The 24,671-nt window shown below is 52.6% G+C and overlaps 1 protein-coding gene and 1 pseudogene across 1 annotated transcript; one reads left to right on the top strand and one right to left on the bottom strand.

The window, feature by feature from the left end:
- Nucleotides 1-23,047, top strand: CUNH16orf74 (chromosome unknown C16orf74 homolog). Its single transcript, XM_006926878.3, has 4 exons — nucleotides 1-210; nucleotides 2,605-2,649; nucleotides 19,749-19,889; nucleotides 22,497-23,047. The coding sequence occupies exons 2-4, from the start codon at nucleotides 2,622-2,624 to the stop codon at nucleotides 22,553-22,555; spliced, it is 228 nt and encodes a 75-aa protein (XP_006926940.1). The 5' UTR covers nucleotides 1-210; nucleotides 2,605-2,621; the 3' UTR covers nucleotides 22,556-23,047.
- On the bottom strand, nucleotides 4,265-4,380 carry LOC112474965 (annotated as a pseudogene).
- Nucleotides 23,048-24,671: the final 1,624 nt, after the last annotated feature.

Raw genomic sequence — 24,671 nt, 5'->3', positions numbered from 1 at the left:
CCACGCTGCTGGTCCAGACCTCACCCTGAGGAGCGAGGCCCTGGAGAAAAGGCCCCGCTGGAGACCACTTAACCTGCCTTCCCTCCATCGCCATCCTAAATAATAGCAGCTGACACTTCTTGGGCTTCTGCTCTGTGCCTGGCACAGAGTGAAGCCCTTTGACAGCCATCACCTCCCCGCATCCAGTCCTCGCTGCTACTCGATGAGTCTGTGAGTGCATCACTCCCATTTTAAAGATGAGGAAAGTGAAGTCTGAGATGGTTAAGGAACCCGCCTGCTGTCGCCTGGCTTTTGTCCCGGACTGGAGAGCTACCGTTCCGGTGCCTGCTCCTAAGCGGGAAATGCTTCCTTTTGTAAACGGCTATCCTGAGTTTGTCCTCATCGGTGTCTGTCTCTCTCTCTCTCAGTATCTTTCTGTCTCCTCTCTCCCCTCTTCCCTCTGCAGTCCGTCTCCTAGTGCATGTCTCCAGTTCACCCCACAAATCCAACCTGACTAAAATTAAAGCCTTTATCCTGGCCCATCCTGGGGTCCCTCCATCTCCCAAGCCTGTGTATCACCCGGACTTCCAGCTGCTTCTTCCTCCCACTGTCTTTGAAGTTCAGGCTTCACAATTTCTGGCCCAGAGCAGAGCTTCTCTGACCTTAACAAGCTCATGGATCCCGGGGGACCTTGTTAAAATACCGATTCTGGCTCAGTGCATCTGGGTGGGCCTGAGATGCTGCATTGCTAACAAGCTCCCAGGGGTGCGGCACGGCCCGTGTAGGAAAGGCCTGGTAGACCCTGGTGTTTCCTAGCTGGCGCCTGGCCTGCACAGCCTCCTAGGATGCAGACTTCTCTGACCTTAACAAGCTCATGGATCCCAGGGGACCTTGTTAAAATACCGATTCTGGCTCAGTGCATCTGGGTGGGCCTGAGATGCTGCATTGCTAACAAGCTCCCAGGGGTGCGGCACGGCCCGTGTAGGAAAGGCCTGGTAGACCCTGGTGTTTCCTAGCTGGCGCCTGGTCTGCACAGCCTCCTAGGATGCTGCACGGTACCTGAGAATAACCTCTGAACCCTGAAGCCCCCAAGGCCTAGCTCATCTTTGCCTCTCTACATCCTATTCCTGCCGCTACTTCCCACCCTCTGGTTCCTCCTGTGGACCATGCCCTTCTCGTCCTCTGGACCTTTGCACATTCTGTTTCCAGGGCCTAAAAGGCTGTTCCCTGCTTGGCCCACTCCTGCCCATTTTTAGGGACATGGTCCCCGGGCCTCCCAGGCTGGGGCAGGAACCCTCCTTCGTCTTGCTGGCCTCAGTCTGCTTCCCCTGGGCTCACCATGCCTCTCTCTGGGCTGGTCGGCTTGTCTTTCTCTCCCACTAGTCTGAACAACATAGATTCAGGTGTGGTGCCCTGTTTGGCCTTGTGTCCACCTTTGTGGAGTCCTCTTTGACATCAGATGCCAGGATGAGGAATGTGTGGAGGATCGGGCTGGGAGGTTGGGAGGTCTGACCCCAGGGGATAAGGTGGTATAGGGAGGGTGGGGAACATCCAAGAATGGTTGGCAAGCCAGAGCTTCCCTGTTAGCATCACCTGCCTTAGATCCCAGCCTCCGTGCAGGAGAAGCAGGCCATGGATTTCAGAGCGCTGGGGCCCTGTGACACCTGTGTCAGAGATCGGAGAGGTGCTTCTCATGGCCACCCTCTACCTCTCCCCCTTATCAGCATGGCACACGGGCCTCCCTGTGGATAAGAGGGTGAGCTCCCCACGAGCTCCCCACCATCAGCCTCTCAAAGCCTTAAAGAGCCCTCCAAAGAGCCTCTCTTTCCCAGGAAGGCCTGCAGAGCCTTGAAAGCCCCTGTGGGGTAGGCTCCAGCCGGGGGTCAGGGCAGTCCTGGGTTCAGATCCCAGCTCCACTCTCATAGTAAGCTGGGTAGCCTTTGGTAGGCAATGCTGCTTCTCTGAGCCTTGATTTCCACATCTGTAAAATGGAGACAGTAATAGTGCCCCACAGGGTCGTTGCAGAGGATTGAGTGTCAGGAGCACACAGGTGCTTGAGCACTGTCAGCTGCTGCCTCTCTTTAGTTCACTGATAGCACTAAAGATGCATCACGTTGCAGGAAGATCGTGGGAACACTGGCTGAGACTATTTTAATGCCCGTGAACTGGAGACTACGAGCCCCTTATGGCTTAATCCGTTAGATCTCCAAAGAATCTGCATTTTAAAAAGGGCACTCATCATGGCGGGCTTTGGGGCACCTCCTAAGCCTAGCCTGAGGGTCTTCACATCTTGAAGTCAGCCGTCTTCGGCCCCTAAAAGGCCAGGTGGTGCGGGTGCCTCATTGTCAGCCCCCGACCACACCCTCACCTTCAACTTTACCCGCTGACCTGACCGCAGCCAGCCTCCAGTATATTTAGCTTTGAGGCGCCTGAAAGTTTTTTCCGACAGCACAGACTCAGCTTTGAGCAAATTCAGCCCAGATGTAGTCAGCAGGCGCCGCGACCTGGAGGCTGGAGGCCGTGGTTTCTCTCCCCGCTGCTTCCTGTTGTGCACCCATCAGGGCCCCGGGGGTGGGGGCCTGAACACACGTGGCCAATATAAACAAGCCTCTCCTTTCTCCGCAGGCTGCAGAGGCGCCGACATGGGGCTTAAGCTGTCCTGTCTGAAAGGTAAGGTGGGCGGCTCTCCTCCACCAGCTCTTCTGTGGGTGGGTGTGGGGTGGGGACTGAGGGGGGAGGGAAGGAACGAGGCAGGAGAGGGTGTGAGGGTAGACCCGGAGACCCGAGTGTTGCTGTCCTGCAGAGGGAGGGGCAATCCCACTTAGGCAGCACCCGTACACAGTAGGCGCCCTATAAATGCTTGCTCTGACTCTGAGGGCTCCTCCTGACCTTCCCTTCCCTTTGTTGAGTGACATAGGAAAGTTGCAGCGCCCCTTGGGCCTCAGTTTCTCCCTCAGAGGGATTAATCCCAGGCTGTGGAGCGTAAGGGAGTAAGAGGTCCTAGACGTAGGTGCCAGGCACGCTCAGGGTGTTTGCTCTCTGCCCCACCGGCCTGTTATCACCAAGATAGGAGGTCAAGCCTGGCAGGCCTGGGGAAGGCAGGCCGGGAGAGGGGAACGGCCAGCAGGGAGAAAGTTCTAGGACACAGAATCTCTGAAGGGTGTTTTAGGTGTTGGCGGCGGCAGCCCAGACCTCTGTCTCGTGCTCTAGACCTTTCTGTCCAGCATCGCCCAGCGCCTCAAGGTCACCCAGATCAATATGGCCTACATGGAGACCTCCCCTCAAGGCCCATTATTTCGTGACAAATGCTCCCACCCCACAGCTCCCCAGCCTGAAATCTGGGAGTTGCCCTGGATGGCCCTGCCTCTTCTCCTGGATGCTTGAGGCATGCCCCTGGCTCCATCCCTCTGCCACAGGAAGTCAGGAGGCATGGGAAGGTCGGGCCAGACTGAAGGACCACCCTTCAGGTCCCAGGCTGGGGTGAGTGAGCCCAGCGGAGCGTATCTGGTTGGTCTAGCTCACCCTCACTGGGATGTGAGGGGGTGGAGCATCTTGACGGACAGCTCGTCCAAGACCACATGCAAATGGGAAGCAGTGGTCTCCCTGGAGAAAATCAGGCTGTCTTTTGCAGAGTAGGGATGGGGTATTGGAGGATCGTGAACAATCCACATCCTTCCGGGTCCAGGTCTCTCTGAGGCTCCAGACTGAGCCCGCTCAGGAGTTGGAGGTGTTTGTTGAGCGAGCATCCATGGGGGTGGAGGTCTCTAGGTTGGCTCCCAAGACTGAACTTTAGAGCTCCAGGACTCTCACCCTTGGACTTCGCTGGCAGTTTTCCCTGTGCCCTACACAGAGTAGGTGGTCAGTACAAACTTTTCGTTTTGGTTTTTATTGTGGTAAACTGTAATACATAACAAATATGCATAACAAGATTTATCGTTTTAACTCTATTTAAGTGTACAGTTCTGTGGCATTAAATACATTTACCATTGTTGTGCAACCATCACCACCATCCATTCCCAGGACTTTCTCATCTTCCCAAACTGAAACTGTGCCCATTCAGTACTAACTCCTCATTTCCCTTCCCAAGCCCCTGGCAGCCACCATGCTACTTTCTGTCTCTATGGAGCTGACTACTCTAGGGACCTCTCATAAGTGGAATCATACAGTATTTGTCTTTTTGTGGCTAGTTGATTTCACTCAGCACAATGTCCTCAAGGCCCACCCATGTCGCAGCATGTGTCAATGCTTTATTCATTTTTATTTTATTTATTTGTTTGTTTGTTTGTGCCTACAGCACCTGGTCTTCGTAGGTGGTCTTCCATCCAAGTACTAACCAGGCCCGACCCTGCTTAGCTTCCGAGCTCAGACATTGGGCTTGTTCAGGGTGGCATGGCCGTAGACCATGGACCGTGGCTCCACTGGGCCGCGAACGCTTTATTCCTCTTTAAAGCTGAGTAATATTCCATCGTGTATGTAGACCACATTTTGTTCATTCATCTGTCGATCGACACTTGCATTGCTTCCACATTTTGGCTTTTGTGTCAAGACATCTTTGAGAAATAAATCAAGTCCCTGGAGGAACCTCTGGGGCCACCTATCTATCTTCCAGCCCCAGGCTGGGCTGGTCAGCCTGGGAAGAGACCCAGGAACGGCATATACTGAAAGTTCCTGGGAGATTACCCACACACACACACCCCACCCAGGACCGAAAGCCCAGGCAGCAGGCTGAGTGCTCCTAGGGCTGAGAGCTTCTAAAAGGGCTTTCTTCCGGACTGAGCCCTGGAGGAGCTAAGTGCTGGATGGGAGCCTGCAGGGCCAAGGTTTGCTCATACATTTTTCATTGCTAGCTCTCTGGGGCCAGCCCACCAGCCCAGGCTGCCAGCCCTCCACCTACCCCCCCCCAGCCCCTCCCCCCACTCTGCTTTGGCCAAAACAGACGTAAGCGTGACTTGGGGCAGGGAGGGAGTCAGGGCACAGAACCCTTTTCTCTGTACTTAACCAAGACAGCCCAGGACTGCCAGTCCCGATGCCCCAACACCCCAGACCTTCGTCTGCGAGCCTTATTTTCACTTTCTCCGTCAGGGGTATGTCACATCCGAGGAAACCTCAGCGCACTGGGTACCTGCCCCGTAGCCCTGCATCCCTCATAGCTATCCGTGTGCCTTCTCTCACCTGGCTCCTCGGAGGCGTGGTTTTACTTGATTGTCAGTGCTGGCACGTGTAGTTCTGTGCACTTTTCTTTCTTTCTTAGTCAATGTTTGGGTCCGTTTGCTGTCTTTCCCAAGGCAGTATCATTTTCATAGTTCTTTACTGCCCGTGTCAGATTCTGTCAAGAGCTGGTCTTTGGGTTGTTTCCAACTTGTTGATTTTGTAGATAATGCCATTTTGAACATCTTTGCTTTCTGATTTTGTAAATTATTATTTCTTTGGGATAAATTCCAGCAATCAGAATGCAGGTCAAATAATCAGGATAAATGGTGGATTCTTATTGGAGGGTTAGCCCGGGCGAGGACCCTCTCTGCACTGGATGTGGGTGACTCATCTGTCCCTCCTCCCGCCTCAAGGTGGATGCTATTGTAATTCCCAGTTTCCAGGTGAGGAAGCTGAGGCACCAAGAGACACTGCAGTTTGTCTGGAGCCACATGGCTGGTTCCCTTAAGGAATCTGAACCCAGGCAGGCTGGTCCCTGAGGTCTGGCTTCAGCTACCACCCCTGCAGCCTCTTCAGAGGAAAATATTTTAATTCTACATTTAAAGTAGCCATTGTACCCAGAAACTTTATCCACATGAGCTCTTAAATCTTTACATTAATGTTCTAAGATGATATTTAGTGTCCTAGGGCCGCAGTAACAAATAACAGAAACTTGGGCACTGTGGGAACGGAGGCTTAAAATAACAGAAATGTATTCTCTCCCAGTTCTGGAGAGCAGAAGTTCTAGATCGAAGTGTCACAGGGCCGTGCTCCCTCTGAAGGCACTTGGAGAGGATCCGTCCTGCCTCTTCTGGCTCCTGGGGGCTCCAGGCGTCTCTTAGCTTGTGGCCCCATCAGCCCAATCTGTTCTCTGTCTTTACATGGTATTCTCCCCTGTGTCCCTGTATCCTTCCTCTTATAAAGACACCAGTCTTTGGACTTAGAACCAGCCTTAAATCCAAGATGATCTCACCATGGGATCCTTAGCTGTTTGCATCTGCAAAGACCTTATTTCCAAATAAGGTCATGTGCTGAGGTTCTGGGTAGACATGAACTTCGAATTTGATAGGAACTCGTTCAACCCCGTACAGGTCACTTCACCTCTGAGCCTCCTGTGTGTGGGACAGGAATGTGTTTGACCTGACTGGCAGTACAGACTGGGCCCAAGGTCATGAGGGAGGGACGCTGAAGGGAGAAACAGAGCTATGCCGAAATCCTTTTGTTTCTGGTTGCAAAGGAGAGTGAGCACAGCCGTGTGCTTGAAGTGGGGTCTTTCTGCTCCAGGGCGTGGCCATAGCAGCTGTGACATGTGGGAACATCCCACTGTCCAAGAGCACCTCCCTCCCTCATGCCCTTTTGTATACAGGCTGGCAGATGCTGGGAGGGCGTCCCCGTGAGCACGGCACTGCCCCCTAAATGTTTGCCCTCCGTTTGCTCATTTCATCCTCACTACAGCTGGACGGCGAAGGTAACTTTACAGACGAGGAGACTGAGGCACAGAGGGGCTCTTGATGGTGCCAGGTCAACAGCTGGTCAGGAGGGGCGGTGGTTTCCCTGGTTTGTAAGAACCATTCTCTCACGGTCAGCAGCAAGGTGGCCCTTCTCAAGAAACAGCATGGTGGAGCCTAGTGGTTCATAGTGTGGTCCCCAGACTTGCACCCTGAGCATCAGCTGGGAAGAAGCCAGGCGTGTGAATTCTCAGGACCCACCCGAACCTACGAGTCAGAAGCTCTGGGGGTTGTTAACAAATCATAAGCTGGTTCTGGTACAGGCTCAAGCTTGAGACCCCTCTGGGCTTTGGGACCCCTGAGTGGTTAAGTGGCTCTGAGGTCAGAGAGATCCAAGGTCAAGTCTCAGTCTGCCCCCGACTAACTGCAGCTTCATGCAAATCACTTCACCTGTCCAAGCCTCAGTTTCCCCACCTGTAAAATGCAATGATGAGTGGGAATATCTCCTGGGCCAGGTTTCTAGGGACGTCTGAGATGAGGATTAACGCTGGTGTCTAATGAGCAGGGTTTCCCGTCCACACTGGTCCTTTGCACCTCTCCACTCTGATGGCAGCTCCAGGTGTGTGGGGACCTCCACGGGAAAAAGTTAAACTGGAGGTGCAGGTTCCCCACCAGGGCCATCTCGGGGGGATGGTGTGGTCTCTGGGGCTCCCTGGAGGATGCCAGCTCCTGAGGCAGGGCTGGCCCCAGCCAGCCAGCCTTCTGGGCAGCTTGGGACAGGCAGGAAAGGGCTAGAAGATAGAGACCTTGTCCTAGGTTGGTGGTTGGTTTATTTGTTTATAGACTTTGTTTTTTATTGAAAAAATGCGAGTAGTGCAGAGCTCCCATATACCCCCAGCCACCTTCCCCAAGTTAACATCGTACGTTCGTGTGGGGCGTTCATTACAGTTACTGAATCGGCACAGGTGTATTATTTGAACTCAAGTCTATACTCTTTTCAGATTTCCTTTGTTTTTACCTAATGTCCTTGTTCTGTCCCAGGGTCCCACTTTACATTTCGTTGTCACATCTCCCTAGACTCCTCTGGGCTGAGACGGTTTCTCAGAAGTTCTTGTCTTTGTGACATTTTTTGTGTCTCTGGGACACCATTTTGAGGAGGACTGGTCAGGTGTTTTGAAAGATGCCCCACTGTTGGGATTCGGCTGATGTTGGTGGGTTTTTAAAGTCTCTCATTGAGTGTGTGATGATGGTGATGGCGGGGACTGAGAAGGGCACATACAGTCCCTCCCCCAGGCCACCTGGGCATTGGGACCCCTGACTGCCCAGGCGTTTCTCCTGGCTCTCTTCCCAGAGGCTCAGAGCCTCTCCCACTCTGCCTGTGACCCAGGCGAGGGGTGGCTGGGGACTGGCAGCTATCATGCCCACTTTTGACTAGCCCCAGCTTACACTGCCCCTTGCTAGCATGAACACTTAGTTCTAGCTTTCCCATAGCCGCAGTCCAGAGTTGGTCAGGATTGTTCATAGCACTAATGTTGATTGTGTCCCTACTAACTGCTGCATGCTGGGACGGAAGCCAGCCTGGCCTACCCTGGGTAGGGATTCTGTCACTGAAAAAGCAACCAAGCTTGAAAGAGCTGGTCTAGGGAAGTGTGTGGAGGCGGACAGTATTCCAGGCAGCGGGAAGTGCATCAGGAGCCTGTGTGTGTGTGTGTGTGTGTGTGTGTGTTGGAGGAATAGAAGGGACAGCAGGTGGGCAAGGAGAGACCTGCAGCAGCCCAATGGGGTGGGCAGGGAATTCGGGATTTATACCAATGGGGTCGGGAGCGCCACAGAAAGGGAGAGGATAAAGGCATTTATTAGGCTAATACATTTTGAACAGTTTTCCGAATGAGTGAGGGCTTGATGTGTTTGAAGGCACGGTCACATGGTGGGATCCACCTCAAGGTAGAAAATGGCCAAGGTCGATGTCTTAACATACCGAGCTTTAGCGATTCCATCTATGAAATGGGCTGCGACTTCCTGCCCCTGGGGATTCTGGGGGAGGTCACTAACCTCTGTCTGGCAGCATCACTGCTAGGGCTGTCTGTCTGCGCTGCCCGCCCTGCACACTAGAACAGAGCCTGGCACATGGCAGGTGTTCCCTTCCCATGGGATGGAGCCCAGACAGTGCTCTATTCCAGCAAACAGTTGTTTGGCAAACAGTTTTTGAGCACCTACTGCATGCCACACACTGCACAAGGACCAGGGACATGGCCGTGAACATCACAAAGCTCCGTGGGGGAGACACAAATGAATGTGTGAACACGTAACCCAGATGGGTAGATTTTTCTGGTGAGAGCCGTGAAGAGAAACAAAGTCGTACAATAGAAGGGCATGAAGTAGGCAAGGTCCTCTCTGTCATGGAGCCAGCTATGTGGATGCAGGGAACAGTGTTCCAGGCAGAGGGAACAGCAGATGCAGAGGCCCTGAGGCAGGAATAAGTTTGGTGAGTGGATGTGCATTGAGGAGACAAGTGTGGCAGGGATGGGGACGCCGAGCAGGAGGCAGTGAGGTCACGGGCAGGCGGGGCCATGGGAACCGAGGTGTGGTATCAAGAATTCAAAGTCATAGGAAGCACCACAATCATTCCAGACGAGGGTCTCACCCTTTGCTCATCAGGGTCACATTTAAGGCGAGAGCCTGGCCTGGTCCACTCCCCAGGGTAGGGAATCTGTTTGGTGTGGGCAGGTCCGGGGCCCTGGTGTGTTTATGAAGCTTCATGCAGTCTGGGGTGAGAACCACTGTCTGGGTCCAATGTCCTTGCTTTTCAGATGGGCCTGGGGTACAGACTGACTGTCCAAGGTGACAAGGGACAAGTTAGCTTGGCTGGGAACCCGAGTATGCAGGCTTTAATCCAGGGCTTTTACTGGAAACTTCTGAACAGATCTCTGCCCAGGGGACAGTGGTTGAGGTGCTGGGAGACCCCCAGCCTGCTCAGAGGAGGAGTGGGTAATCCAAACCTGTCTTAAAACGCAGAAGCAGATGGTGCTTAATTTGCTCCCCACGCCCAGCAGGCAGCCTCCTGGCTCACAGCAGGGACTTAGCCCGTCTTCTTATGCTAAACCTCCAGCACCTGCTATCAGCCAGAAGGAGGAAGGGATGGAGAGAGGGCCTTGAGTGTGGAAGTCAAATGTCACAGCAAGTGGGAGGAGATGCAGCCCGTAGCCACGCCTGAGTGAGAACCAGTGCTAGTTCGCAGCAGTAAGCACGCAGGGGACAGTTCCAGTCACATTCACCTCCCCCTTGCTCTCACAGTGCTTTGGGGTCAGGAGCTGTGGCTGCCCTGCTCATCCCTGAAGCCTGTACCCAGCCTTGGGTCTGCACATAGTAGGGACACAATCGATGTTTGCAGAACAGTCTCTTGTTTAACTCCGGTGTGGGGACCCTCCCAGGACCTGGCTCTGGCTGGCTGGGGCAGCCGCGCTATCACTCCCTCAGCCCAGGAGGGAGGTCAGTGCTCACCAGTCAGGTGTCACTCCTGCCCTCCCATATGATGACTTGCTCGTCATCTCCAGCGTATAGATGAGGAAACTGAGTCATCCGGATATAAAACTCCCTGCCCAAGATCACACAGCTAGAATGTAGTCGAGCTGGGGCCCCAAGAACCTCGGGAATGGGACTGGCCTCCCAGACGCGTGCCCTGCTCCCGCCCCTACCTCTTCTTGCCTGGCAAGTTCCTCTGAGTCTGGCGTGGACAAAGTGCTCTGGAAATATTTGTAGAATGAATGAAGGATGAAGGGTGAGCCTCTGGGGAGGCGGGTGCTGGGACTTGTCTGCTTCTGGCTGCCCATGGTGGGGTCTCCCTCACTGTGCTGCTCCCAGTAAGGGTTCTGCTAAGCCAGTCGTCAGTTGGCTGGCCGGGAGGCTAAGCAGCCCGGTTCTCCTGGGCCCAGGGAGCCTTCAGACGCCCGGCTAGGGGTGCAGACGTGACTCCGAGCCAGTGAAGCCAGCCCTGTGCCCATGTCCACCTCTGACCTTCTCCCCGCCCTGCCCCGTCCAGCAGGTCCAAACCTCTTGTGACTTGGCTGAGGCTCTTCAACTCCCTGAATTGGTGCTTTTTGTTTTTAACTATAAAATGGGCACAGTTAGACTGTGCCTGGGGCGGGGCTCTTGTTGGGATGGAAGGAGGCAGGCACATCAGGAGCTGAGAATGAGGCCTGGAATTTGGTGGCTTCACGGAATTCACCACTGGGGCCGTTGTTACTGCTATAGTGTGCCCTTACTTTCTCCGAAATGCCTTTGAAATTTTATTGATGAGTATGGCGAGGCCTTCCATGATCCTGGTACCTGCCCTGAGAGGTTATTAACTTGGCCAGGAGTCCAGCACCCAAACTGATAACTGTCCTTGACCTGTCCCAGGTGACAGGACGGACCCGTGGCCTCCACGCCTAACATGGGCAGTGGGAAGCCAGGCTGCCAAGGGTGAGCTGGGCTTCCAAGCATTGCAGGTAGGCCTCCGCTGTCCCATGAGCCCTCTGGAGCCGGATGGCCTTGCAGAGTTGTCCCAGACAAGGGCAGAAGGGCTGTCCCCAGAGGGAGCATGGCCTTGGGCAGGGCCGAGACTAGGGCAAGAGGAGTGAGGCATGTGCCTGGCCCTGGAATGTCCTTGGCTAATTATCCCTTTAATAGTAGTAATAATCCTAATGATGTGGCCCCTCTAAGCACCTGCTATCGGCCAGGCTGCCCCAGACACTTCCACTTGATGTCATGTATCCTTATGAGAACCTTGCAGGTTATAAGTTACGATCCAGGGCAAAAGTTCAGATATTCTGGGTTGGCAAGGGGCCAACCAAGTGTAGCCCCCCTATAACTTAGCCCCTTCGTGGCTAAGGAAATAGTCTCAGAGGGAATAAAAAACTCAGTCCACACAGCTGGCGAAGGGCAGCCTGGGAATTCCAGGCCCTCTGGCTCAGGCCGTCCTGCAGCCCCTTCCCGTAGCTCCAGCCATGCAGGTGTGCAGTGGGCCCTCACAGGGATAGAAGACACAACAGCTCTGGGGCAGCACTCTGAAATGCCAAGCTCTTGTCGAGATTAGCAATGGCTATGACTGGGTACCCCGCAACCAGTAGAGTTGACAGATTTAGGAGAGAAAAAACCATGAAATAGGATGTCCGGTTACATTTGAATTTCAGATAAACAAGAAATAATTGTCCATATAAGTGTGTCCCAGATATTGCATGGCACATACTTTTTAGTATACTAAAAAAAATTTGTCCTGAATTTTATCTGACAACCCTACCCCCAGGGCACACTCACGGTGTCTGTAGACATTTTTTGTTGTCACAACTGGAAGTCATTACAGCATCTAGAGGCCAGAGATGCTTCTAAACACCTTCCAATGCACAGGACGCCCCCACCACAATGCTCTAGCCCCAAACATCAGCAGAGGAACTCTGAGCTGCATCAAGCATTTCCCATGGGCCTGGTGGGTGCCAAGCACTTTGCTAATTTTCTTTGACTTCAGTTCTCACAGTGATCCTCTTGTGTCCCTTTTAGAGATGAGTAGACTGAAGGCCAGGAGGAGGGGCCACTTACCCGTGACTACTGCACTGCTGTCTGATCCGAGCCCACCACACTGCTCTCACCCTCTGTAGCTGAGACCCCAAGAAGCTTTCCTGGAAGCACTGAGGCTAGGAGGAGAGTAGGGACTGTCATCCGGAACTGGGAACAGGTGGTGGGAGGGAGTGACTGCCAGAGTCCCCACTCAGGCAAGAAGGTGGGTGCCAGACAGTCGGGGAGGTGAGCACATTCCCCCACCTCGCCGTGCTGGAGCCTCTCTCTGGCTCCTCCCAGGTTTTCTCTCCAGCAGCTCATCCCTGACGCAAGCCGGAGCTTTTTCCTTAATTAAAAAGAGATTTAAAACATCCACGGCCATCTCCATTGGGCTCAGCTGCCTCGAGAAGGTAAAACCGCTGTGCTGCCCTGGACTCAACCATAATAATGCAAGGCTTTCCCCTTAATTGGAATTAAAAAAAAAAAAAAAAAAGATTAAGTGCATCTGAAACTCTCAGAGGCATTTGTCGGTTTGTTTTTTGAAAGACCTGCACTAAATCCAGGCATCCGGTCATCTCTAAGGAATTAGTGCTGGCCCCAGTGTCCTGTGTCTTTGCCCCAGGGCCTTTGCGCATGCTGTGGCCGACCCGGTGCCCTCCTCCATCTCTCCTGCCGCTGTCGATTGGCCCCTCTTGGGAGGCCTTTTCTGATTCCATGTCTCCTGCCATCCTGCTGCTCCCACCTATCATCCTCTCTTTGCTCCTATCACCGAGCCAGGCTCAGCAGCAAATCCCCTGTGACCCTGGGCCTGGCCCCTGACTTCTCCGCGCCTCTTCCTCCCCGTCTGGAAGGTGGGCTTCTCACACTGTCAGCCTCATTAGGAGGAAGAACGGTGAATTCCCACGAGGTGTTCACACAGTCCTGGCCTCCTGTGAGTACCATTCTTATAGCTCAGTAGCCTGGGCACCCTTAAATCTTTAGGGCCCTAATTCTGCAGCTGAGGCCTGGAGGTGGAGGAAGGCAAAGTGTGAGGGGAAGAGAGAAACATCTGTTGAGACTATGTTATTCTCTGCTGTGTTCCCAGCATCTGGAACAATACTTAGCACATAGTAGGTGCACAAGAAATGCCTGTTGACCGAACACCTCCCCTAAGCCAGGCTCTGTGCAAGGGAGAAGGGAGCAGCAGCCTCACTCTCTATGTGAGAAAGCCAGGGCCCAGCGAGGCAAAGTCACAGCTGGGAAGCGGGAGAACTGAAAATCAGACTCAGTTTTTCTTCCCTCCGATCCCGTGGCCATTCCAATCCAATAAGGAAAACTGGAGTGTGAAGTTGGAACCAGGAATATTTTATCAGTCACTCCACAAACAACATTTAGCCTCCATTCTAGCTGTGCCACCACAAGGATGGGACAAGGTCCCCAACCTGCACTCAGGTGGTGGATGGCACCCAGGAGGTGCTCAGTATTGGTTGAATCAAGTGCTAAGACTGGAATCTCATGCTACGACTGACAGCTTATCTTTATCTAGTGTGTGCTACAAGTCCAGCTCTGTGGTTTTCTTCCCTGCAAAATGCACATAACGATGGTCCCAGCATGGCAGGAGCGAGGACTTGAGTGTGGTTCTTAATCCCTTCAGTGCCCACTGGAGGTGAGGAAAGGAGGTCCAGAGAGGCAGAGCCACTGCCCAGGTGCATTGAAGCCCAGGTGTACGTTCTGGCCTCCCGCTTCATTGTGGGTCCAGCAGGGTCACTGTGTATGTGTGGCAGTGTCTTAGGGAGAGTGGATGCCGTCCTAAGGACAGGGTCCCAAGCAGCATCTCCGAGCTAGCACCAGAGTGCCAGCCTGAGCGCTATTTTTAAAAAGAACCAGCAGAGGGCGCCCTTGAGCTGTGATGGCTGCCGAAGGAGAGCACCTGCTCTTGGCTCCAGCCACTGTAGCCTCTGGGCGGTGGTCTGGGGTTGGCTGAGAGATGGCATAGGGAATGGTGCCCTCTCCCCAAGGACTTGGGGCATCCTGAATGGAGGATAGGTTTCCATGGCTCAGGGCTTCTGAAGGATGAGTAGTAGCTGATACCAGAAGGGGTAAAGTGGGCACTGGGGCCTGGAGCCACCTGGTCTCCACTTGTTTTGGGGCCTCGCTTCTCCAAGCATTGTTTTTTTGTTTGTTTGTTTGTTTGTTTTATATCTGGAGAATGGCCATGATCCTACTGTCCACTCTGAGGGATGGCGTGAGGATTAATGCAATAGTGAGAATGGGCTCAGCCCAGAGCCTGGCACAGGGAAACTCGAGAAAGGGTGGTTGGTTTCAGTGGCTGGAGGCAACAGTCCTTACTCCCCACCCCCAGAATTTCCCAGGCCCTGGCCAGAAGGCTTGCATCGGTCATTTCTCCCACACTTGTCAGCCACACACTCCACACCAGGTATTTCATTTCTACAAGATTGGTATCCCGAGGAAAGAGGCTCATAGAGTAAAGCCACATGTTCCTAGTCACCCTAGTTTGGGGGTTCCCAGCCCTGGCTGCGAGACTCCCCCGGGAGCTTTTAAAAGTCCTGGTGGTAGAGCAGTGACATCAGGTTCCCCCTGGGAGTGGGGTCCCGAATCAGTATTTTTTAACTTCCCAAGTGAGTGTCATTGGGCAGCCAACATAGCACGCCACTGCCCTGAGCTGGGAAGGAGCAGAGCCAGGGTGCAGATGCCAAGTCCGACCTCTTGTCACAGCATCTCCCATTGCACAGAAGGGAAGGCCAGGGAGGCTGGCTCCGGAGGCTGGGGAGGTTGGGGTTTAGATGGTCTGGCTTCCTCTACCTACAGGGCCCAGAACAGCATGACAGCATGTGCCCCACCGCAGGGCTCAGTCAAGGCTCTGGGGCACTGCCATTGCCCTCTGCCCTCTCCCTCCTTGGGGCCTTGCCCCCTGGAACCCCAGCCCAGCCCTTCTCCTCAGGAAATGGGCTCTGAATGGCCTGAGGCAGGCACATAATTAACAAATAACAATTCTGGAGTTAGCACAAATGAGCTCCTTGTCTGGGGCAGGGCTGGCATTTGTTGTTAATCCCCAAAGTGGGCTTTATCTCCTGAGAGCTTTTCCCTCCCTCTCAGCCACCTCTGCTGGAGGCTGCACAGCCTGGGGATTGGAGAGGAACTAGAGTCCCACCCTCCTCCTTCCCTCCCCTCCCTCACTGCTCCCTCCTCCCTCCCCTCTCCTCTCTGCCTTCAGCATCTCTGGAGGGCCCATTGAGTGACCCGATGCTTCCCGATTAAGAATGTGGCTTTGTCACCAAGCTCCCAGAACATGTTAAAATGCAAATCTGCGGCCCTGGGAGGAGTGTGGTTTTTCTCCTCATTAGCATTTTATTTTAGAACTTTGGAATATTCACCGAGGAAGGGGCCTCAGAGACTGAGCAGGAGGCTCCCTCCTGTCACAGATAACAATAATCAGAGCTTCCTTTTGTTGCGCGCCCTCCATGAGATGCTCTTTACGGATGATTACAGAGACTCTAACAGGGATTGAGCACCCCCTGGGCCACACCGGCTAGGCAGAGTGCTTCATTTTATTCATTCCGTGGAGCTCATTGTCCTTCATCAAAAGCTGCTGCTGTCACTGCCCAATAGCAGCCAGGTTTGGGGTTTTGCTTTTGGCATTCAAGAGCCTCAGGTTCTCGAGGTTCTTTTATTGTATATTATGACACCAGGCACATCCCTGATCCAAATTCACGGATATTCGAGGGCAGGATTGGCAAACTACATCCCTAGGGCCAAATCTGGCTTGCCACCTGTTTTTATAAATAAAGTTTTATTGGAACTCAGACAGGCTCATTCATTTACATATTATCTGTGGCTGCTTTCCAGAAACAATGGCAAAGTTGAGTAGTTGTAATAGAGACGATATAGCCCCCAAAGTAAAAAATATTTACTGTCTTGCTCTTTTCAGAAAGTTTGCCAGCTCCGTTATATAGAATTGTGGTTATAAAAAGCACCAGCTTATGGAATCAGACAGGCTTGTGTTTGGGTTCAGATCCTGGCTCCACCAGACTCTGCTATTCAACTCTGTAATTTCTTACTCTCTCTGGTCCTCAGTCCCCACATCTGTGAAATGGGGCTGATTACACATCACACCTCACGGAGTAGCCATGAAACCGAAGGAGAAAGTGTTCATTGGATGCTCTGCTGTGTCTGGCATATGGCAAATGATTGAATAGTAGATGCTGACTATTTATTACTGGTGATAATAAATCACCAGAGAGGGCCTCCTCCAAGTGACTTATTTGTTTTACATTTTGGGCGTCTGCGTAAGTTCGCAGGAAGAATTGATGCAGGACAGGGCAGATTTCCCCGATGAGGGGCAGGGGTAGAGACCAAGCCCTGCACAGAGAGAAGAGGGCCCTTTGGTGGAGAGTGTGGAAAGAATTCAACACACAACGAAGTTAGAGTCAAAAAGAAAGTTTATTAGAAAAGGGATAACACTCCACAGACAGAGTGTGGTCTCCTCTCAGAGGCAGAGAGAGGGAGGGACAGTGAGAGGGACCCTGAGTGTTGGGGAATTCAGTTTATGTATCATTCTTTAGTTCCTGTGAGTTATAGTTTAAAAGACTTTGTTAAGCCATATCCTTTGATATGGACATACAGTGAGGAAGGGGAAGAGTATGTAGTGTGTAAAGGTAAGAATATGTAGAGTGAAAGGCCTGCTGGCAGTTCCCAGCCTTTAATCCATAGGTTCCCCAAGGTTTTAGCCATAGGGAATGACTGTTGGTTCCTGTTTCCCCTTCACAGGTGTGGAGAATGGGTTGTTAGCAATCCTAGAAGAGATCTTTGTTCTGCAGGTGTCCTCCTGGCCTACCTGCAGGGCTGATCAGCATATTGCAGTCTCTGAATGTAGTTTGATTAACATTTTTAATCCTCTTGCCTCCTCCCTACATTAGAATGGCTCTGCTGTGTAAAGGAGATTTGAAACCCACTGCTTTAGACCAAGTTGGTTTTGGCCTGGGTGGGTGCTCTTGAAGGACTCATAGTTGATGGGGCCTCTTCCTCTAGAACCGACCAGCCTGGTAGATTCAGGGGGCCGTAGGGACTCTCCAGGGAGGAAGCAGGATTGGGGTTCTGAGAATAGGCAAACTATGCTGTCGGTTATCTATTGCTGTGTAACAAAGTACCCCAAAACTTCGTGGCTTACACATTTATTATCATACTTTCTGTGAATTAAGGAATGACAGCTGGGAGGTTCTGGCTCTGACTGTCTTGTGCAGTTATATTCCAGCTGTCGACCAGGCTCATAGTGTCGTCTGAAGGCGTGGCTGGGCTGGAGGACCCCCTTCCCAGGTGGCTCCCTCTCACAGCTGTTGGCTGGAGGCCTCAGTTCCTCACCACGTGGTCTTCTCCACATGCTGCTTGCATGTCCTCAGACATGGCAGCTGGCTTCCCCCAAACAGGAGAGTAAGGAGGAAGCTGTGTCTTTATGACCCTTTCTTGGAAGCCATACTCCATCCTTTCAATCTTATTCTATTCGTTAGAATTCATCCTAAGTCCTTCCCACACTGAAGGGGAAGGGAGTTAGACTCCGCCTCTCAGGGACCTAGTTGAGAACCACCACACTGGCCCACCAGGGGTCATTCAGGAGCACTGTCCCACTGGTGCTCAGGATTGGCCTGAGGAGCAGCAGGGATAATAATCACCTCACCACATCGCTCAGCTCCTGCTGTTGGCCAGAGGCTCAGACACTTGAACTAATGCAATCCCAGTCTGGGGCTGTTTGGGAAAAAAAAAAAAACACAAAGAAACATAGACATGAGGATTTTAACAGCCAATTCAGTGGTGCCTGAAGTTGTTTTTCAGTTTAGATTTAAAGCTCTCCTACTTGCTCTGTCCCAGGTACTATGCTAGGCTCAAGGGAAACAAATTGAATGAGATAGCGTCCACCCTCCAGCTGCTCACAGTAAAGGGAGACCGAATTAAGAACTAATCATTTCAATACAGTGTGATCAGTGCTGGAAGGTTGATGGATGAATGAATGAGGGTAGGTAGACAAGGGAGGGAGGAATCAGATTTGCTGGGACATCTTCCCCCAAGAAGAGCTGCTTGTGTCTGGCTTTGAAGGATGAGTAGGACCTCATCCTGGCGAAGGAAGAACACTCCAGGCATGGGGAACAGCCTGTGCAAAGGCATGCAGAGGCTGAGAAGACCAGTGTATTTGGGGAACTGTGAGCAGTTTGAGGAGTGTGGACAGGTGGCAGGAAATGAGGCTGCAGGTAGTTTGGGCCAGATCGTGAAGGCTGAAAGCCGGGCTAAGAGGCTGACTTTAATTTAAGACCAATGTACCCCAAAATGTACATTACGACTCATGGTTCTGTGAGATGTTAACAGCCTCTATGGTTATTTAAGTTCAGGAAGTCCAAAGTTAAGCACAGTTAATGCAGCTTCCTTACTGCAGGACTTCTCAGAGCTTTTAATTCTCTAACATGCACGGGAATCTCCAAGAGAAGGATAGAATAGATGGGATTCAGTCAACATTCAAATGTGTGGGATTCTCAGACTCATTTCATCGTGGAATACCTTTCCTGAGAGAACCTCAGGAGGCCAGAGTTGGGAAATGGTGCTTGTAGATAATTGTCAAGAACTAGCAAGTATTCTAAGTAGGTATGTGTATGATCAAATTTGCAGTTTCTGGCTACTGTTTGGAGGGCAGACCACAGAGGGAGAAGGCAGGAGGCGAAGGGACTGAGGAGGGAGAAGGCAGGGTGTCAGACATTAAGCGGGTGTCATCTGTGGGCTCGGTGGTTGATTAAATTGGCTGGAAGTCAGAGGGTGAGGAGGAAAGGGATGAACTGTGGCTGACTCTTTGGTTTCTGGCAAACTGTGATGCCATCGACTCAGACAGGAAGAACGGAGGAAGGTGCGTTGTGGAGCGAAGGGTGCCGGTACTTCTAGTTATAAATCTATAACTAGCTCGGCTGAATTGCCTGCACTTAATTAATGGGAGAAGTTAGACAACGATTTCAACACCTTAGAAGAAATGGACACATTCCTTGAAAAACACAACTCACCTAAACTGACACAACATGGACACAGAAAAGCTGACGAGCCCCATGTCTGTTAAAGAAACCACATCTGTAATCAAAAGTCTTCGCACGAAGAAAATTCCAGGCCCAGTTTCTCTGGTGAATTCAGTCTAACGTGTAAAGAAGAAACACCGTCAATCTTATACAAACTGCTTCAGAAAATCATGCATGGCTCCCACTCAGACAGGCTTGGGTTCCAGTTCAAGCTCTGCTGCTTTCGTCCGTTCTGAGTCATGTTTTGAGTACCTACTGTGTCAGATACTGTTCTAGCCACCGAAGTTACATTAGTGAACAAAGCAGATAAAACTCACTGTCTTTGCTGAGTTATGCAAGGTCGGGCAGGTCATGTAACTGTCCTGAGCCTCAGTTTCCTCATCTGTGAAGTGGGGACAGCAATGCCATCATTCCTGAGAGTTGTCAGGACTCACAGTGGTGGTGAGGGGAGGGAGGGGGTGGGCAGGCAGCCAGCGGCGGGCAGTTCCCCAGCGGCCACTGATGCTTGTCTCTCTGTCGTGTGTGTACGTGTGTGTTCCACGGCCTGCCCTCTCAGGCTTTAAAATGTGTGTCAGCAGCAGCAGCAGCCATGATGAGGCCCCCGTCCTGAGCGACAAGCACCTGGATGTGCCCAACATCATCATCACCCCCCCGACCCCCACTGGCATGATGCTGTCAAGGGACTCCAGGCGGACAGGTGAGGCCACCCCTGCCCTGCTGCCAGGTCAGGTCAGGTCTGGGGCTTCTGGCTGGGGACAGCTTACAGGGGCCCCCTTCTGTACTGCGGGTCTGAGCTCATGTCCCCACCTCCCCTGGGCTTATTAAAAATTTACCCTTAGATATTACTCTCCACTGTGGGCCCCTCTCCGTGGCCAGCCTCAGCAAGATGTGGCATGTTAAGTAATTAGCTAGACAGCCCCTGCTGGCAGCTGAGCGAATGATGGATGGGGCTGGGCAGGCTCACCAAGGTAACTGATGAATGTGCCTTCCCCTGCCAGCGACTGGTGCGCGGTCGTGCTGGCTGTAGCAGTTCCGCAGGGCAGGGCAGGCTTGGGAACACACCCGCGCCGGGCTGGGGCTGGTCTCTGGGCCTTCTGGATGCAGCTTGCTACGGGGGAGGGAGAGAAGATAGAATCGTTCCCAGAGAGAGGGTGAGAAGGAGAGGCCGACACTGGTCCCCCCATATGCCCCTCCATCGATACTGTTGGAGCTGGTGGGACAGACTGTTCATTTATTCATTAAGGAGATTTATTGAGCCAGACCTGTGCTAGATTCTGAGGCTGCTATTGTGAATAATAATAATTAACAATAATAATAAGTAATGATTCTGATAGCAATGATTGATTCCTCACGGTAACGCTGAGTTAAGGACCCATTTTCATTCCCATTTCATGGATGAGTAAGCAGGTGCCGAGAGGCTGAGACACTTACCGTACAGCTAATGATTGGCAGAGCTGGGGTTCAGACCAGGCTGCATGATCTGGAGATTGCCCTGTGGACCCCTAGCCTAGATGCGCTCCTAGTGACAGCGTAAGCCAGCCAAGCAGCCATCGAGATGTGACTCTTGCCTGGCTCGTGTGAAGGACACAGGCCGACAAGGCTGATGTGGAGCTCCTGGGAGTCTGGTGCGGGGTACCTAGGCAGACTTTTCCAGATGGGCTGAGTTTGGATCTCAGCTTGCCCACCAGGGCACGTGACCTGGAGAAAGACGTTGGACTCTGGGCCAGGCCTATGCAGTGACTGGGGCCAGGCCATGCTCAACAGGGATTGTAATTGGTCTCATTCCTATTTTACCTTCCCAAGAGCCGGGCACTAGGCTAAATGCTTTTCAGAAATCTTATTTAATTTTCATTCCAACCGTATGGGCTGTAAGTATTGCCTTTATCCCAAGTTTACAGCTGGGGGAACTGAGGTCCAGAGAGGGAGAGTGACCCATCCAAAATGCACACAGCAAGATGGGAGAAGCTGGCCTCCTGCTCCAACGTCTAATCAGTGACATTGCTGACAGTGGAGGCCCAGGTCCTTGGCTCTGCCATTATACTCCCTTCCTTTTCTGAGCCTCAGTTTCCCCATCTGTGAAATGGTACCCTAACTGCCTTCCCTGCTCCCAGGGCCATGTGAGCGTAGGGGAGACTCGCGGTTACTCTACAGCAGTAGTCCCCAACCTTTTGGGCACCAGGGATGGGTGCTCCTATGAAAATCTAATGCCTGATGATCTGAGGCGGACCTGAGGCGGTGATGCTAGCGCTGGGGAATGGCTGCAAATACAGATGGAGCTTTGCTTGCTGGCCCGCTGCTCACCTCCTGCTATGCAGCCCAGTTCCTAACAGGCCACGGGCCGGTACCAGGCTGCAGCCCGAGGGTTGGGGACTGCTGCTCTACAAAGTCTGTGGGGTGAGAGCCGAGAAGCCCTGGGCCCCCTTCCTAGCCCTAAGAGAGGTTTCTTTTAAGCTTAAGCAGCTTTAGGGAGGATTTGTACAGAGGAAGAAGCACATGGGCCCCCTCCTGTCATCTGGAGGCACAGCTCAGACCCGACCTTCTGATTTCCCCATTGAAAGAACGGAAGCATAGGAGAAAGGGCACAAGCTTAGAGTCAGATAACCCTGAATTTAGATCCTGGCTCTGCTACTCATCAGCATGTGACTTGGAGCAGGAAGCTCCACCTCTCTGAGCCTCAGTTTCTCCATCTGTAAAATGGAGACAGTAATAGCACTTCAGAGAGGTTGTGAAGGGTTCAAGACAAGGAAGGTCAAAGGCTGATTTCTCGTGGTGTGTTGTCGATATTCTCACCAGTGGAATTTAGGGCAGGAGGAAAGACCACCAGACCTGGGTGGCACTTCCTTCAGGCCTGAGGGCTCTGAGTGATGATCAGATACCTGGGGCTTCCCTCGGCAGCGAGGAATTAATGAGAACCCCAGTCCTGCCCAGCCACCCCGATGACTTGGAGCAGGTCTCCCCTCTCTGAGCCTCAGTTTCCCATCTCTGGAATCGCCCAGCCCTGGGCTTGAAGAGGCTGAACCCAGGTGGGCCTAGCGGGGCCCACAATCCCAGGGGTCTCAGCCAGGACCCAGAAAGCTCAGCACTGAGTGGGGGCTGGGAGTGTATGGGAAATCTTGGGAGACCCCAGCGTCATTAGGGTCCCCTCGCAGCATCTGTTGACACCGTTGCCTATATGTGGGGTGGGAAGCTCAGGGAGGTGGTACAAAGCAAGGAGCCTGGAGGGACCATCCCTGGAGCTCTCGGGGAAAGGGGGCCTGGAAGGGTGGGGGTCCATCCAGATGTTGGTCTCCCCTCTGTCTCCTAGTCTGGCTGGATGAGACGGGGTCGTGTCCAGAGGATGGAGAAATAGACCCCGAAGCCTGAGGAGGAAGCACAAGTCGAGGATTTGTCTGCACCAGCTCCTGCTCTGGCCATCCCTCCTCTGTGTGTCCCCAGGGGGATGTCGCTGCCTGGAACAGATGATGTGCTGAGTATGTGGGATGGGAAAACGGAGTGATTCCGGCACTTGACCAGAAGAGGTGTGGCAGGATGAGCAAGGAGTCAGCCCAACATGCTTCCAGAACACTGTTTCCCTGGCCCCACTGAGTGGACCGTACCTCTAATGCCTACACATTCTTGCTGACCCCAGGGCCATGGCGACGGCCATCAGAGTACCAGGGAGAGGCTTTCTTCTGGACAGACACAGTCCTGGCACCCTGGGCCATGCAGACGGTACCCAGGAGGTCAACACACACAGGAACTTCTTGCAAAGGAGTGGCTTCGTTTTTTACAAGTTGTTTTACAGATATCGAAACAGTCCAAAAAATGATTTATAATTTCTTTTTTGTGTTATGAATAAAGATCCTCTGTAATGAATGGTGAACCCTACTTCTTGGGCTGGGCAGAGGAGATGGAGCACACTAGGATGCAGAGATGCATCTAAGAGAATTGCTTATCACAGATGTCTGCTGGTGGTGAGCCTTTGCATGGTCTCTGGCTCCTCGATTTGTAGGACACAGTGTAGGCCTGGATATGGCCAAGGGCATGAGCTCTGAAATCACATGGACCTCATTTGAGATCTAGCTCCACCCCTGCCAGCTGTGGGATCCTGGTAGTAATATATTTCTAGGTATGGAATGCAAAGGTTCTTGTGTTTATTTAAAGAATGTCAATGAAATTGTTGGTGCCCACTCTCCCCATAGACTGTCCTGATCATGGCACGTATGTCTCTGTTTTCTTTGGCTTCTATCAGATTAGACGGTGTGGCTTCTGACTTCGTTCTGCCCACTGTCTCAGTTGGTTTCTCCCAGAAGCAGAGCCTGGCCCTGGCTTTGCAAGCAATGCGTCTGTCTGGGAAGTGATCCTGGGATACACGGGTAGAGGAGAGGGAACTGCAGTTCCAGGGTCCCCAAGGCCACTGTCAGGTTCACTAATTCGCTAGAAGGACTCACAGAACTCAGAAAACCCACCATAATCACAGTTATGGTGTATTGACAGCAAAAGATGCAGAGCAAAATTGGCAAAGGGAAGAAGCCCAAAGAGTGGGGTCCAAGAGAGACCAGGCATGAGTGTCCAGGAACATCACGCAGACAGTACCTAATTATCCCTGCAGTGATGGTGACACGCACAGAGCGTTGTCAACCAGGGGCATTCCCCTGAGTTTTGGTGTCTAGAGTTTTTACTGGGGGTTGGTCATGTAGATATGGCTGACCGCCCACATGGTGCCTGCAGTCTCCAGCCCTCCAGAGGTCAGGCTAATACCACATGACCCAGGCCCCATCATAAATCACAGTGTAGACTGTCCCAGGCCCCATCATAAATCACAGTGTAGACTGCCCCAAGGCCCAGGTAAACAAAGACACTCCTATCAGGCAGGACATTCCAAGGTTTAGAGGTCACCTACTAGGAGCCAAGGGCAGAGGCTAGACCTTTGGACACAGTTCATTCTTGATGGTATAAGAAGTGAGGCCGGGAAGGGAAGGAGCCGAGCTGTTAAAGGGGTCTGGAGACAGTCCCCTCCCTGATCCAGCCACACTGCACCACTGAGTGCCTGGCTATGTAGTAGACCTGGACTCCACAGTCAGGGCCGGTTCCATGGGCTTGCAGCCTGTGCATCCCAACAGGGCACACCCTCGGAAGGACCTGCACTGGATTAAAGCTCTGCTGTCTCCGCCTAGAAATTCTTAATCCTGGTTGAACAAAGGCCTGCGTGTTCATTTTGCACTGTGCCCTGCAAATGATTCAGTAGATCCAGCTTCCAGCACGCACGCCGTGGTGCATCTTACGTAGACCCCACCTCTCGATAGGAGCAATGTTACAGGCACATAGTAAGAATATGTGGGATGGGAGACGTTGTCGTGGCCATTTTTGGAACCACAGTCTGCCACTCTGTTCCCGCAGGTCCCCGTCCCCAGAATGCCTTTGCTCCCTTTTCTCACTCAACCCCTTGGCAAGGCCCAGGTCCATTACTACCTGATGCTTCTCCATGCTGGGCCCTGCA

This window comes from Pteropus alecto, unplaced genomic scaffold (assembly GCF_000325575.1).
Source record: "Pteropus alecto unplaced genomic scaffold, ASM32557v1 scaffold7, whole genome shotgun sequence".
In the NCBI taxonomy this organism is placed as follows: domain Eukaryota; kingdom Metazoa; phylum Chordata; class Mammalia; order Chiroptera; family Pteropodidae; genus Pteropus; species Pteropus alecto.
This window is presented reverse-complemented; position numbering and strand designations above follow the sequence as displayed.

What these genes read in the sequence shown, in the direction of transcription:
- CUNH16orf74 (XM_006926878.3), top strand. Translation starts at nt 2,622, where the DNA reads ATGGGGCTTAAGCTGTCCTGTCTGAAAG. An exon ending in TAAGCTGTCCTGTCTGAAAG is followed by an intron (nt 2,650 to 19,748) that starts GTAAGGTGGGCG and finishes CTGCCCTCTCAG; the next exon opens with GCTTTAAAATGTGTGTCAGC. An exon ending in AAGGGACTCCAGGCGGACAG is followed by an intron (nt 19,890 to 22,496) that starts GTGAGGCCACCC and finishes TCTGTCTCCTAG; the next exon opens with TCTGGCTGGATGAGACGGGG.